The sequence below is a fragment of the Dipodomys merriami genome, unplaced genomic scaffold (genome assembly GCF_024711535.1).
Source record: "Dipodomys merriami isolate MVZ:Mamm:240054 unplaced genomic scaffold, mDipMer1.0.p SCAF_2, whole genome shotgun sequence".
Taxonomy (NCBI): domain Eukaryota; kingdom Metazoa; phylum Chordata; class Mammalia; order Rodentia; family Heteromyidae; genus Dipodomys; species Dipodomys merriami.
The window spans coordinates 29,896,776-29,913,448 of record NW_027203381.1 but is presented as its reverse complement, the minus strand read 5'-3'; the positions used below and the strand labels follow the sequence as shown (position 1 = coordinate 29,913,448).

The window sequence follows — 16,673 nt, the reverse complement described above, 5'->3', positions numbered from 1 at the left end:
GCTTCAGCTCAAAGTGAGCACTCTACCACCACTTCCGGTTTTCTCATGGTTAATTGGAGATAAGAGTCTCATGGACTTTCCTGCCTGAGCTGGCTTTGAACCGTGATTCTCAGATCTCAGCATCCTGAGTAGCTAGGATTACAGGTGTAAGCCACTGGTGCCTGGATACCTTTATTTCTTTATCTGAAAAATGCATGCAACACCAGGCCAGGCACCAGCTGCTCATGCCTGTAATCCCAGGTGCTCAGGAGGCTTGGATCTGGGGGTCACAGTTCAAAGCCAGCCCAGGAAGGAAAGTCTATGAGACGCTTATATCCAATAAACTACCCCCCCACTCAAATAAAAGGCCAGGGCTGGGAATGTGGCTTAGTGGTAGAGTGCTTACCTCACATGCATGAAGCCCTGGTTCAATTCCTCAGCACCACATAAGCAGAAAATGCCAGAAATGGAGCTGTGGCTCAGGGGTAAAGTGCTAGTCTTGAGCCAAAGAAACTCAGGGACAGCATTCAGGCCCCAAGTTCAAACCCTAGGACCAGAACAAAAACAAAACTAAGTATTTGCTATTATTGATCCTAAGCAGAAGCTCCAGAGATTAGGAAAAAGTTCAAGCACCAAAAGTATCAGGAAATAAGGAAAACTAGAGAAGAGATTGCCAAAGAGAAAGAGCATTCAGAAGAAAACAGGAGGAAAGACCAGAATGGCTGTTCCTATCTTCTTTGATTCATAATTCATCACTTAACTCTAAGTAATGACCTTCAGCATTTTCCAAGTGAGGCACACCACCATTCTTATTGCCAATTCTTAAAGACCATTTGAACTCTTACCCTGATTCTTGTTTCCATTGTACATGAAGTGCAATTCAAGACTACACAGCTCCCATTTATGGCTTCCAGTATTATCAGTAAAGTGAGGTTATCATGCCTTTATATTGTCTTCCCTACAGAACACCTCAAGTGCTCCAGAAAGTTGTTATTAATTGTTGATAGAACCAAACGGAATGGGAAATGAATGTGAGCTGTATGTTTTTCTTTGGAGAAGCCATAAATAACTTCTGATGCATAGGGAAAATATATAGTTCTAATGATCCATTTGCACTGTGAATTATTTAGCTAAATGAGAATAGGCAGAGGCACTGGCAAGCTTAAATGTCCATTTCCCTCAACATATGGAGAATGCCATTATAGCTTCTCAAAATCCCAAAACAGTGCAACTTCTGGCAGAGCAGAAACGTTCTTTAAAAGCATCTGCTGCAACACTTCCTAGAGTTCACACTTTCCTGTCCACGTGGTGGTAGTTAACATTGGGTCCTTTCTCCATTAGTCATCTGGGCTGAGAAAGAAAGAAGCCATCTCTTATATCCTGTTGTAGACAAGGAAAAATCAGGACAGGTCCAGCAACAAGTTGTATTGTGCTACCTCAAAATGTATGGATGGAAATGCATACATGATCTCCAGTTCCTCTCAATTGCTTGTCTCTGATAGAGTCTAAAGGCGGTAGATTGAAGGAGAATAAGAAGACAATCAATTTTAAACATGGGGAGTGACAATTAGGACAAGGCTTCTCTGTTAGCCTTTTTAAGGCTGGAGTTGAGTTCTAGTAAATATAGAAAAGTCCCAACCAACAGTTGTGACCAAAGAGAGGTGAGAGTCATTGCTTCTTTTGTGTCTTCACAACCTGAAACTTCATGCCCAGTGGTGCTCAAAGAAAGATTTATGATAAGGAAAACCTTACCCTGCCCAGGCTGCACTCTGAACTGTAGTGACACAACCCTATGACACTTTTCTGGTAGGGATGATTAGAAGTAGTTGTGTTCTACCTGATTTGAATGTCTGGCATAATCACTGTGTTCCAACAGAGAAGATCTCATAAAGTTAGTGCACAGTTCTCTGAACTATATGGTCCATTCATTTTTATACCACATAGGGTCATCTCACAATCTTATTTTTTTCTAACTGAAAATCTCAGCCATGGAGATTTTCCTACTAAAATGACACAGTAGCTTACTACAGTCATGTTATAAGTTTATGATGTGTGTATATGTGTGTGTGTGTGTGTGTGTGTGTGTGTGCACATGTGCCAGTACTGGGGCTTGAACTCAGGGCCTTGTGCACTCACTTGGCTTTTCCACACAAGACTGGTGTTCTTTCACTTGAACCATACCTCCACTTCTGGCTTTTTGCTGATTCATTGGAGGTAAGAGTCTCACAGAGTTTTCTGCCTGGGCTGGCTTCAACCATGATCCTCAGATCTAGCCTCCAGAGCATCTAGGATTACAGACATGAGCCACTGGCACCTGGCCATGATTTGCTTTTGCTAGTGTTCAGTGTATTATTTGAGCTTCTTCCTGGCTCTGAAGCACATAGAGAAAAGCCAGGGAGGGTTGTACTCCAGAGATTCATTGGGGCCTCTTTTATCAAGGCCACATCTACAATATCCCTCTCAATGTAGGAATTCCCTCCCATTTTTTGCCTAGAGTTGATTCCATTTTATTACTTCCTGACCCTGTCACATTCTGATCCAAGCAGATGCCCAAGCAGATGTGCTCACATTCAGTTATTTAATAGTGATGATGAATTGCAGTGTTGCCCATTTGTGTAGAAATTTACAATTGCAAAAGAATTTTTATATACAGCAACAACTTGCTAAGTAGACAAGCTTTACAGAAAACCATAAAAAGCCAGAGCCTAGAGTTTAAAAGATAAGGCCCAGGTCACATAATTGGGAAAGCCACAAACCCAGGGAATTTTACTGCTGGTCCCAATGCTCTTTACAGCAGAGTTGCTTACAAATGATAGTTGGCTTATCACCTGTTGATTATCACTTTTTATTACCTTTTGAGGGTAGTTCTCAAAAGAGCTTGTAGCCCATAAAAATACTGAGTGACAGCATCTTAACTTCCAACTACCTCATATTGTCCATGGAAAGAGGTATAAGGTTTTTTAAATGAAGTAAACAATAGTATTGGGGTCACAGCCTACCTCAGATGAGAGATATGGATATTCTGACATTCATAGTCACATTTTTTCTCTTAGTTTGAAACTCCTGGTATTGCCAAGAAAGGTCATGATGAGTATGTTGTTTGGAAATGTGGCTGGAAAGTTAAGGTCATCTCAAAAGTTACTTTGAACCTCACACTTTTAGTCAGAGTGATTGTCCAAGTACACTGTACAGTTGTAGAAACAAGAATGCCAAGTTGTTGTTGTTGTTTTAAAGTCATTTGACTGTCCAATCTCTAAAGTACACTGGGTGTAGATGTAGCTTCTGCTGACTCAGATCAAGCAGTCAAGGTTTTATTAAAGATGCTCAGAGTATTACAAAATCTAGGCAGATGCTGGTAGCTCACACACGTAATCTTAATCTTCAACACTGGCCCAAGCAGAAAAATCCCTGATATTTTCATCTCCAGTGAACCAGCAGAAATCTAGACCTAGAGGTGAGGCTCATGTGGTAGAGCACCAGCCTTGAGCACCTAGAGCACCAACCTTAAAAAGTTAAGCAAGACTCTGAGGCCCTGACTTCAAGTCCCAGTATGAGTGCACACACACCAAAACAAAGACAAGATCCAGAACATCTCGTCAGGATGGTTTTGTTATAAGTGCTCTCTACAAAGTAATTAAGTACATCCCTAGGGATGTTGAATACTGCATGAACATCTTATCATTGAAGGGAGAAGAAAACAGAGTAACAATTAGGTGCCACAAGGGTGGACTTTTCCTCTTAGTTTATTTAGTTTTGGTCCCTTGATGGTAACAAGATTTGAAGTATAAATGTCTTTATTTGACTTGGGATCAGTAGAGGGAGCCGCCTGTCTGAGAAACTACATCTCAGTTTCTCAAGTAGCAGATTTCTTTGGAAAGAGATCTGTTGTAGGGATTTTGTGCTTTGTAACTCAAGGTGTGGTTCCTAAGAACTTTTAGGTTCCACCCTGGTCCTATTGAATCATAATCAACATTTGTACAAGATTGTCAACTGAATCATATCATCTGAAGAGCATTGCTGTGGAGGAACCTGACAAAGAAAATGCCTTTTTGCTTCCAAGTATCAGAGTGGAAAACACATAAATGGATTTTCAATTCTGCATGCTATCCAGGAAAGCAATAGTCATCAGTCTTTCCCTTTTGTTTTCTTCCATTCTCTCTTTTCATCATCCTGGCATTTATGATCCTTGGTTATTGTCATTACTAATTCTGTGTCTTGTTCATCCCTAGAGCTTCCACTCCGAGCACATGCCTGTAAATGACAGGTGGTACTAAGAGCTCCAACTACAAAGTTGAACAAATGTGTTTTGTCCCAGCTCTGTCACAGGCTTCCTTTCAGTTTTGCCTCTGTAAGATAGAAATGGAAAAGAGCGCCCTCCTGAGGTCATTGGAAGCAAGTAGATGAACTGATGTATGAAATATGCACCTGTCCTGAGTAGTATATTTGCCAATGATAATAAGTAACTGTTGTTATTCTTTATTGTCATATTAGGGCTTATTAGTGCTAGGCAAGCACTCAGCTATGTGAGCCATACCTCCAGGCCTTTTGATTATATTTTGTTTCTAAGATTTGAGTCTAGAGCTAACTTTGCCTAGGCTGGCTTCAAACTCAAATTCTTCCTGCCTGTCTCATGACTAGCTGGTATTTCTGCTATGCGCTGCCAAACCCCACTAATTGCTGTCATTCTTAGGTGCTCAGAAAGTGTGGAACACATGAAGAGATTGAAGCTTCACATACATATTTCATGAAGACCAGAACTTGATGTCCTCTAATAATATAAGAACTTATTGTTACATCAATAATCTAAGAAATTAAAGTCAAGGGTGGTGGTAAATGCCTGTAATCCAGCCTACTTTGGAGGTGGAACATTAGGATGATATTGTTTAAAGGCAAGACTACATTAAAAATAGCAGGACCTCATGTTCAACAAAAATAAGCTAAGTGTGATAGTTTCTACCTGTAATCCCAACTATACAAGAGGCATAGGTAGGAATATCACAGTCCTTGGCCAGCTCTGTCAAAAAAAAAGTGAGACCCTATCTGAAAAGAAGCTGAAGTAAAAATAAAAAAGTGCTATGAATATGGATCAAGTGGTTGAGTGCCTATCTAGCAAGCCCATGATCCTGAGTGCAGACACTCCTACCGCCAAAATAATAGTATGATATGGAATTCAGTTTTAAGTAATAATATACAAAGCAAATCCAACATGAGAGATGTACAAGGGTAGAATGGCGCAGAATGAATGCATTAGAAAAGCATGTGATTTGAAATCAGAAGGTCAGTGTTTTGGGCATCTCTAGTTGGGCTTTCTATGAGTGAGCTTCAGATCCTTCACCTGAAAGATTGGAGCCCCAATCCTCTCAATTTCCTAGAGTTATACAGGACGTGGTTTACTTGCTTACAGTGTTGGAAAGGCAGGACTATCTGTATTCATTTTGAATCCCTACCAAGTAGTGTAGTTCCTGACACACATGAGGTGCTCTAAGATAAAGTATATCCAGTGCTGTTAAAGCATACACTCCCAGTTAGCACATAAAGTATATATTGCAATGGTTTGCATCTCTCCATAGCTCACCATAACAGACAAAATCTTATCTCTTAGCAGTCAATTTCCTGAGGGTGGGAGATGTGCTGACAGATATCTGAAAAGACTTCCAGTGGGTGAGGGGTGGGTAATAGGAAATGCTGAAAACATCAACTCAAGATCTGTTTCTGCAACTTGTACCCCTAAGAGTTCCCAAGGAAGACTAATAAAGACAGCTTAAAGGCAAGCAGAACAAACCACTAAAGGATGTAGCAAAGAATTACAACTTGGGGATCTGGATGAGCTGACTTACATAATTTTTGCAAAACCAAGAGGCATAGACATATGTAATAATGGAAGGAAAAACCTTTAAGAAATCTTTTTGAGGTGGGTATTCCAGTTGCATTTTCAATCATGTATTGATTTCCCTCCTTACTACCTTAACCTTGACAACATAAATAGAGCAACATCTCTGTAACTTCAAGAGATCTTCCATTTGAATGGAATTCTGCATGTTTTTTTTTTACATCAAGGAACATAGTTATTGATATGGCTCCCTTTTGGGAAGTGGATTTCTCCACCAGGAAAAGTCTACAGTGGAGCTGCCAAATGTAATGCTGTCCAATGTTGTCACTTGGGCTGCAACAGAGAACTTGCAGACAAAGGTTCCAAGAACATTCCTAAACGTTCCTACAAGTTCTGTCCAGTTACCAATATGTTTAACAGACCCTACTGAAGATATGAAAGTAAAATGCACTTTGGAAGGATGTTCACAGTGTACAAGGTGTAAGGTTATCCATCTCTAGAAAGAGGTCATCACACTCCTCAACACCCAGTGCTCTACCAACCCAGTTACCGTGATCAGCCCCTTAGTGTCGTCCTGGTATCAGCTGTAATATGTTACTCAGTTGCCTCTTTAGATGGCCCAAGGGATAACAGACTACTAAGAGAGGACACATGGGAAGCAGGCCTTTCATTTCCACTGTGACCCAAACATAAAATTTTAAATCCCAACCACAGAAATTGAATCTGTAAAGGAACCTCTCTGTGTACGTGCTTACTGAGCGAGCATTCTGCTGCAGTCAAATGTCAGCTACCACATGAGCACATTACCCTGTTCATTTATTAAAAATAAACAAGAGTAAGCATGTAACTATGAAACTATTTCCCCAGAATTAATGCACCTGGTATTTCTTATACATGTAGGGCACCTCATCAGTTTTAAAAAGAATTTTATGTCCCCACCTTTAGCACAATAGTTTCAAAAATTAATTCTAGAATAGAAAGGGAAATCTTCAATATTATTTTTAACACTGTTCACATGAGAAGCAAGAGATGAGTAAAAGAGGATTCCAAGAAGGGAAGGTTGTACTGTGATTTTAGAAGAACTGGATTTCTGAGTTCATGTAGCTATCATTTTAGGACATTTCTGGGGATTATCTTTTATATTTATAGAAATCCAAATCACAGCCATAAGAAGTTTATACCATCATTACTATTCTTAATGTATGCCACCCAAATCCCTTTATCAGCTAATAACTTTTTTTTAAGTCCTTAAATATACAACCCGGATCATTTGGCAATTTGTCTTTCTTAAGGAGAATGAGTCATACCAGACTTAATATCCAAGATTCAGTGTAACTTGACCTCCCTTGCCTGCCAGATAGTCTCTGTTGGTTTTTGGTTTCCCTGGTGTGTGCTCTGTGTTTCCTGGCAGTGAGGCCCTGGGCGTCCCTCAGCTGCCCCTGGGGAAGGCCACGAGCCCAACCCAAGACCACTAATTGATGTGGCGCTTGCTAGAGACTGGTATTGAGTAGGATCAGCCTCAGGATTAATAGCCAGTGACTTTCTGTTAATGCTTATAAGCTGCTTTATTCCTCGAAAGTCCTGGACCTCCCACATTATAGAATATGATCTCCAACTGGAAAGATTCAGTATCCCAAAAGGGCTGCGAGGAGTTTGGAATTCAGGAGGCAGTTTGTTCTGAACATCCATAGATAACTCTGTCAAATCCTGAGAGGAAAAACTAAGGCTCAGACCCCAGCAGCATTTTCTTTCTGGAAAAGCTGTAAACAGCTTGGCTGCTCTCTGTGAACAGAATGCTTTGCCCTTTGCAAAGATTAGAAGCCTTATTGTCTAACAGCACAGCAAGGGAGAAAGAAGGAAATCTTTCAATGGAATGATATGTTTGGAAATATTTCTACAGCCATTTTTTAAAATTTTGACATATCTTTTTATCTTTCTGTAGTTTTATGGCCAGGTACAGTCATGGCAAAGGAGCAGAAGTGTCAAAGGCATGCCCTTCACCAGGGCAGATGACCTGATGCTGTGCTTTGAACATGGAATTCTAGAATCCTGAGTTTGTTCAAAGAAAGAGGATTTGGAATTTCTAGTGGCTGGACTTGAAGAAACCAAGGAAGTTTTTTGTTTGTTTGTTTGTTTTTGTCAGTTGTAGGGCCTGAACTCTGGGCCTGGGCCCTGTCCCTCAGCTCTTCAGCTCCAGGCTAGCGCTCTCCCACTTGAGCCACAGAGCCACTTCTGGCTTTTTCTGCTTATGTGGTGCTAAGGAATGGAACCCAGGGCCTCATGCATGCAAGGCAGCACTCTACCATTGAGACACCTTCCCAGCCCTAAGAAGATTTTTTTTGTTAAAGAGTTTGACCATGACAGGGCTCTTATCCTAACAAAAATATCTGGCCTTTTCAATGCAAACAAAATCAACAAACAAGTCAGGGAAAGCAGCTGGCTTACACAGCTCATTTCTAAGGAGCTGCCTAAGACTCAGACTGATGAAAGAGTGCAAGTCAACTTGAAGGGACACCCTGTGAGTTCCCAGTTGTGTGCTTGTTTAGAACACAGAATATTTGTTATCCACAAAAAGCCACAAAGAATGAAATTTGATTCCTGTGTTAATTGATGTGGAAATTTTAGGTAATCCTGAGTAGTATGAGCCTAAAGATATAAAATATTTGATTTAAAAATGCAGGATGTGGGGCTGGGAAGGTGGCTCAGTGGTAGAGCACTTACCTTGCATGCATGAGGCCCTGGGTTCAATTCCTCAGTAACACATAAGCAGAAAAAGCCAGAAGTGGCGCTGTGCCTCAAATGGTAGAGCGCTAGTCTTGAGCTGAAGAGCTCAGGGACAGTGCCCAGGCCCCGAGTTCAAGCCCCACGACTGACAAAAAATTAAAAAAACAAACAAACAATGCAGGATGTACCAAACTGATGTTTTCAACTCACATGTGCTTTGGGATGTGTGCATTTAGATCACTATTTTGACTTTTGATGGAAGTTTGAAAAGGTAAATATAGTAGAAAATGGTGGTAATTATAAGCTAGACAAGGTTGGACAGTGCTGGGCAGTCACCCTTGATTGATTTCTGAGTGTTAGAGTCATGAGTGACATTTTTCTTCTTGAGCTTGGACAAAGTAGAATCAGTTCCTGCCTCCTTATCTACTACCTTGGAACTTTTGTTTTCCTTAGAAAAAGGTAATAAAATTAAAACTAAGTCATCTTGCTCAATTCTAGTTACTATCTCATCTCCTGATTTTTTTTTAAAGTTATTACATTTTGAGATCATTGTGCACTAACACATCGTTATAAGAAATAATATATGGAGAGTCTCTATATTTGTTACCCAAAACCATACTACCACCATTACCTGGTAACATCTCAGAAAATTATACTCCAAGGCCACATTGATATTGTCAAGGACCAGAACGTTTCTGTCACCAATGCTCACTTCCTTTCAGCATTACCCTTTATAACCAATGGCAGCAAGTATTCCATTTCTGTCTGTTTTTTATATAATGCTGTAAAAATGGAATCATATAGCATGTATCCTATGGGAATTGGTTTCTTCATTCAATATTATTCTATGGAGGTTTATCCAGGTTGTTGCTTGTATCAAGAGTTAATCTTTCAAGGCAGGTGTCAGTGGCTCAAACCTGTAATCCTAGTTACCCAAGAGGCTGAGATCTGAGGACTGTAGTTCAAAGCCAGCCTGGGTAGGAAAGGCAATCAAACATTATCTCCAAACCCAAAAGCTGGAGATAGAACTGTGGCTCAAGGTGTAGAGTGCTAGCCTTCAATGAAAATGCTCAGGGACAAAGATCAGAGCTTGGTTTAAGCTCCAGTACCAGCCCCAAAATAAACAAACAAATAAATGCATAAATAAAGTTCATAGTACTAGGTTCTTTGTCATTTTGTGTAAGTCCAAGAATGGAAGGGATTCAGGAGATCCCAGTAGTTATTTTTAATCTGCACTGAGAGATTAGCTTTTAAGGTATAGTACTGGCAGGAAAGAAAGAGCAGCTATCAGAGCCTGTGAGATTCAGTTAAAATCTGTCACTTCCTAGCTGCCTGGGATTGGGCAGATGGTTCTGAAGGCCAGTTTCTTTGTATTTGTAATAGGATGGTTTTGAGAGTCAAATTAGATAAAATATGTGAAATGATTGACACACACAGTGTCCCATAAATGGTCACATTCTTCTCCAAACTGGTCCCTTGCAGCTGCTGAAAAATTACCAATGGGTAATTGGTGATTTCTCTGTTGTGAGAAAACAGAGCAAAGCCAATTGTATACAGATAAGAATGAATCATCTAACTGCTAATTATCCGGTTTGTAGATTAACTAGGAAGTGTTACTCCTGCTTCCTAGCTGGTAGCAGTACTTTGTATATAGCATAGCTGTATAATATCATAACTAAATTAACTAATCTTATTTTGATTTAGTTAAAATTTCTGAAAGATTGGAGGACTTAAGGATGGAAATGGACTCATTTTTTTTTAAGAATCTGATTTTTAGTTTATCAGCTGTTGTTAAATTATGGGATGATATGATGCCCATAAGATTAAATTTGGCAGTATAATGAATATGTAAAGAAATCCATCCTGTCTATTCTAGCTGATGGAAAAGATTAAAATTGTAGTTCAGTTCTTAAAGACAGTGATGTTAAATTGTGTAGTTAATAAATAAACCCAGGCATGTAAATAAATAATTTGTTAATTCTTTGAAGAGTATGGGTTGAGGATCCTTTATTTGAAAAGCTTGGGACTAAGAGTGCTTGACTTTTCAGGTTTTTAAAAGTACTTTTAGAGCTGGGTGCTGGTGGCTCACACCTATAATCCTACCAACACAGAAGGCTGAGATCTGAGGATCGTGGATCCAAGTCAGCCTGAGCAGAGAAGTCTGTGAAACTCTTATATATAGCCTTGAGCAAAATGGCTCAGGGACAGCACCCAGCACCCAGGTCCCGAATTCAAGCCCCACTAACGACTAAAAAAAAAGCAAAAACAAACAAAAAGCACTTATTAGAATATTTTCACAGACATAGTAAACTAGGAAGGGGAACTAAGCTTAAAGGTGAAATTCATATTTCATATACAAACATATACATAGACAAAGGTAATTTTATACAATATTTTAAGTGATTTTTGTGCATGAAACCATGTTTCATGGTTTGAAGATTTCTACTTGTGGTGTCAGCTCTCTCAGAGTTTCAGATTTGTAAGATTTTGGATTTCAGATGTTCACGTTAAAAATGCTTACCCTGTATGAAATAAACAATTCGTTATCACCTTTCCTTTTTGTCTCTTACACTTAACATTTTTAAAAATCACGTCTTTCTCTTATACAAAAGGTATAAAATCTATTCCTAATTCTCTTTTAATAAAGAAAAATTACTAGTGCCACCCTCACTATCTGCTAGAAATGTGTTATTTTAATATAGTTGATTTCAAATAAGCACCAAAGGCATTTCTCAAATGGCCATAGTCAGAAGCTAGAGAGGAGCAAGGTGCAGGGTGAGGGTTCAGATGGAAGGTGAGAGAAGGCTTTATGTGTGTGTGGTGATCCTGGGGTTGTTGAACCCAGGGTCTCATACTTGCTAGGCAGGCATTCTACCACAGAGCTATAGCTCTGTTTTTCATTGATTACTTTTTAAGACTGAGTCTCATTTCTCGCACAGGTATTTGCTGGGATGGAGATCTGCCTGTGTTTAGGCTCCCCATTGTTGCTGGGATGAGAGATGTGTGCCACCATGTTTAGCTTCCTTCTACTGAGATGGAATCTCATGGACGTTCTGCTTGTACTAGCCACCAGCAGTGATCCTCCCAATCTCTGTCCTAAGTCACTAGTATTATAGTCATGAACTACAGCACTCTGAAGGAGGGATCATTTCTAAGGCATTCCTTAGGGTGGTGCAAAAAGTAGGTAAGACATGTGCATCTATGTGCCTCGTCATTCTTAGCACCTGGTTGAGCCATAAACAGCCTTCCAGATTCTATTTCTCTCTCCCAGCTGGGCCCTAAAGCTTATGCATTTCTAACTCTCTAGAATTAGATCTAGAGACTTTGTCATTTAGTCAGAACATATTTTGGAGAAAAATAAATTATTCATATAAAGTAAGGAAATTTCTGCTTGCTGGGTATATATTTTGAAGTTGGATTCCTGCATTGTTTATAATGCTCATTTTGTCAAAAAATGTCTGTAATAAATTAAACCTGTATTAACACTAAATATCAAACCTGCAATTTAGGGCTGGACATGGTGGCTTATATCTGTAATCCCAGCTACTCAGAGATGGAGATAAATGAGCAGATTCTGAGGCTAGACCAGACAAAACATTAGTGAGAACTTATCTAAAAAAATTAAAGCCAAAAGGCCTGAGACTGTGGCTGAAGTAGAAGACAGCTTGCTTAGCAAGCATGAGGCCCTCCTGAGTCCAACTCCAACACTACAAAAACAAACAAGCAAAATAAACCCCTGCAAATTAGCCTACATTTGGAGAAGTCAACACCCTTAACTACTGTGAGCATTTGCTACCCCACTGGAGGCACTGCTTCCTGTGCTAATACATATGCTATCAGCCTATGCAGGGTGGGAGGTGAGAGGTGACATATATATATATATATATACACATATACATATATACATATATGTTATATATATACACACACACATCTATACATACTGACATTATACTAAGCCTTCACAAATTATAGCAAATCAACCAAGCTAGGAATTGATCTAATAGGTCATAATTCTATTGTTATCTGGTAACTTAATCATTCTCATATGAGAAAATCAGCTGACAGGGACTGGTAACTCATGCCTATAATCCTAGCGGCTCAGTAGGCTAAAATCTGAAAATTGTAGTTCAAAGCTAGCCCAGGCATACAAATCTGCAAAAGATATAGCTCAAGTGTTTCAGTCCCAGCCTTGAGCCTTGGTATTAGGTTCAGCCCAAAGCCCCCTCCCCCCCCACACACACCTACTGACATTGAGTATATTTTTTTCTTTAATTTTCTTTCCCATTGCTGGTCACACCCAATGAATTAAATCATAATTATGCTTCTGTGTTGTCATTATATTAAATGTATTCAATGTGGGTTTTTTTTTCTCTCTCTCCTTGCTTCCCTTCCTTTCCCCTTCCCTTCCCCTTCCTCCTGTCTCAGGGTCCCATTTCCCAGAGGAACAATTTATCTCGACAGCCAGGGAGGGTGACTGGATGCTCAAGGTAAGGTTTAAATATATATTACTTTCCATGACTCCTTGTTTACAGATTATATTGAACTAAGCAGCACTACTACCTTTGTAGCAGCTTTATTTTAAATATTCCATTATATTCTACTTCTCAAGTGTACTACAGGCTAACTAGCTGTAATTAGAAATTCCTCTAAAAATGGTAATGCCAATTAAAATTTCATTTTGGAGATCTTATTGGTGACAAATAGAGGGGTATCAAGATTATCAATATGGTCAAGAGGATCATGACATTTCTAGTTATTTGTAAATAAATGACTTATACCTGTTATTGTTAAAAGGCAAGATAGCCATTCTGTTGAGGGGTGGGAGAAGAGAAAGTGTGAGAGAGAAATGAATTTCTTGTGGCAATGACAAAGTCCTAGAAAGCTCCATTTTTTTCAGGTTATTTTTGAGAAGTAATCATTTTGAACCTTCAGTGAGTTCCCATTGGTACCCTGAATCTCTAATAACATATTCCAGGCTCACCTCTAGGAGCTCTATAGAACAAAGGAACAATTAACCACAATGCCACCAGATGGCAACCTTTAGAAAGCCATTGAGAGATATGTTCAGAACTCTGAACTATTATTGTTCAGAGTCTGCTCTCCCTGCAACCTCCTAGATTTCATCAAATGTGCTTGAACAATCTTTAGTTCCACTCTTTTTCCTCCAAAACATTTTTAATTTTTAAAAGAGATCATGTGTATATGATGTTTATATCATTGTGAATTTTCTTCTTTTGTTTTGAATTTTAGAATTAGAATTTTCGCTTTTAAATAATAGTTTTACAGGCAGTTTTGGTGAGTATCAAGGCTCCAATATGCTAATTTAATCTGCTAATATGTGTTGGTGTCTCATTGTAGGAAATGCTCGAGGCAATGGTTATTGTTAAGTAGTTTATTTGAGAAGAGGAATCTGCAGTTCTTCTTCTGTAGAAGAGAAGCCTTGTTAAATTGCCTTAATATGTACTACCAATTTTTTCAAATATGTTTTCATGATATTAAGCCAAGAGCAATTGGTATATTGAACCCTTATGTGTACCAATTTGGAATAATTAGAGGTTATTTGGATGAGATGAACATACTCTTCCCCTTTCACTCCAGTGGAAGTAGAAATCTGGAACCTGAGTACTGTTCCTGCCCCCTGATTCTCCAGGGCCCACAGCAGGCTTTAGAACAGGATGGGTGGCCCTGGAAGGAACTTGAGAAGGCAATGAAGCACTTTGGGCCTGCTCTACAAGAGACGTGGCATGTTATTAGCAGAGAAGTAAAGTTACCAGCCTTGGGTCTTAGAACAGCCACACTGGCAGCTGTGCAGGGACTGGATCAGAAGGAAAAGCAAGAGTAGAAATACAGAGTTCAGATGAAATTTGATGAGCCTCCAGGTAAGGGGGTGAGCAGCTGAAGAAAAGAGAACTGGGTGTGTTTGAGTACAATTAGGTGGTAAAATAGACAGGATTTGGTTAGGAAGAGGTCAAGGGATTCATTTTCAACAAATGTCTTGAGTGTGCTTCCTATGTGGTATGTATTAGTTCATGGCTAAGAAAATTGAGGGCAAGAGGAAATACAGTGTAAGATGTTGCTAATTGATAATAAAAAGGTGGGTGAGGGGGAGTAATGGAGAGAGAGAGAGGGAGCTTTCTTATGAGCACACATTGATTGCATGAGTAATGAGGTTATACTGATATTATTTACTGAGAATGAATAAGTGTAAGGCAAGAAGCTCAGCATGGCAGCATGTAAATTGCTAGTGATATCCCAGAGAAGGTACCTAGGGAATAGGAATCTGAAGCCAAAGAGAAAAACACAAGGGCAGTTTTGAGAATCACTAAAATGCAAGTCCTAAGTCTGGGTAAGATTGCCCAAGAGAATCCAGACAAGCATCTTGCAGACACTAATATCTCAAAGGACATGGCAAAGAAAAACTACAACACTAGTGTTCACATCACATTGTTCACAATACTCGTAGTAGCAACCCAATTCTCCATGGAAGATGATTGGAAAAATTAAGTGTTACATGTATTACAGTGGAATGTTATTCAGCCCTTAAAAGGAAGAAACTTTGCCATATTCATACCACATTATAAATGAACATCAAGGGTAATATGCTAAATGAATTTGCCAGTTGCCAATCCTTCCAAAAGACAAAATACTATGTATTCCACAAATATGAGGAAGCTAAAGGTGCCAAATCCATAGAGACAGAAAGTAAGGTTGGGAATGTGGCTCAAGTGGTCAAAACAGAAAGAAAATGGTGGTTTCCAGGGACTGTAGGAGAAGGGGAATGGAAAGAGAGAAAAAGAGATAGAGAGACAGAATGATAGAGATTAGCTAGAAACAGAGTAAAGACCAGAATCAAGCATGCCATCATGGAAGCCAAGGGAAAATAGCATGCAAAAATGAGCAAAAGGTTAATAAGTCTAAATGGTCCACAGAGGTTAAGTAAAATAATCACTAAAAAGTGCTCATTGATTTAGCAACAAATAGGTGGTTAGTGATCTGCGGAAGATAACTTCAATACCATGATCAAAGTGGAAGCCAGATGCAAGAAGTTCAGGAGAGAGAAAGAATAGCTTTAAGTAACCCTTAAAACACTTGATTTTAAAGATGGGAACAGCAAGCAAGGCTGTGGGAGAAGAACTGATCTGAGATGGAGACTGGAGTTACTGACATGCTAGTAGGAGAAACTAGTAGAATGAGTATAAAAGAATCTGGTAGAAAATCACAGACCAAGGAGTGAGCCATGCTAGCTCCTGCCTCATATGTCCCATGTGAATCTTTTCTTACATTTTTTTCCAAAGGAAGAAATTGAGTTTCAGACAGATAATATAACATGCTCAAGTCATGTAGTTTAGTGATTCATAGAGCCAAGATTAGAACCCAAGTAGGAATGAATCCAAACTGTGTTATTTCCACAGTAGTCTTATGCTTCGAACTACCTAAGAGATAGAGACCTCCAGGGCAGAACTGGAGGTAAGGCAGAGGTGATGCTATGCAAGGGACTTTAAGTGAGTGAGTGTGTGTGTGTGTGTGTGTGTGTGTGTGTGTGTGTGTGTGTGTGTGTGTGTATTGAATGAGTACATCCCACTTTTCAACTTTTTTCAACTTCCACTTTTCAACACTTCAGTTATATTGATTATGTGATTCCTTAATAGGAATATAGCCCGTGGTATCATAAGAATATGTACAATTGATTGGTTCAAATTACTCAAGAAACAAAAGACATTCTATCATCTTAGTTACCATTAGAGAAAAATATCCAACTACTTAGTACTTAGATATTATATATTCTATCATAAGTATGTCATCTACGATTGATTAATTAAATAACTCACAGAATTTAACCACTTCCTGCCTTCTTCATGTCTCTTATATATATCATATAGTCTTCTATTTCTACACTGTTTCCAAAATTTCCACTGTTAAAAATAATGCAGAATGTGGGTAGTATCACAATATCAGACTTCATGCTCTACTGCAGAGCCATAATAACAAAAACAACTTGGTATTGGCACAGAAGTAGCTCCAAAAATCAATGGAACAGATTAGAAAACCCAGACATAAAACCATACACTTACAGTTATCTAATATTTGATAAGGGAGCCAATGACATACAGTGGGAAGAAAATAGCCTCTTCATTAT

The 16,673-nt window shown here is 39.2% G+C and overlaps 1 protein-coding gene across 3 annotated transcripts in view; it reads left to right on the top strand.

Moving 5' to 3' along the window:
* Mapre2 (microtubule associated protein RP/EB family member 2) overlaps positions 1 to 16,673 on the top strand; it is a 152,741-nt gene that overhangs the window by 13,468 nt on the left and 122,600 nt on the right. For all 3 annotated transcript variants that reach the window (XM_070029338.1, XM_070029336.1, XM_070029337.1), the window contains exon 2: positions 12,962 to 13,023. Coding sequence is in view for 1 of the 3 variants with exons in the window: in XM_070029336.1 (XP_069885437.1) it covers positions 12,962 to 13,023 (62 nt within the window). In the remaining 2 variants the exon portion in view is untranslated. The remainder of the gene's footprint in view (positions 1 to 12,961; positions 13,024 to 16,673) is intronic.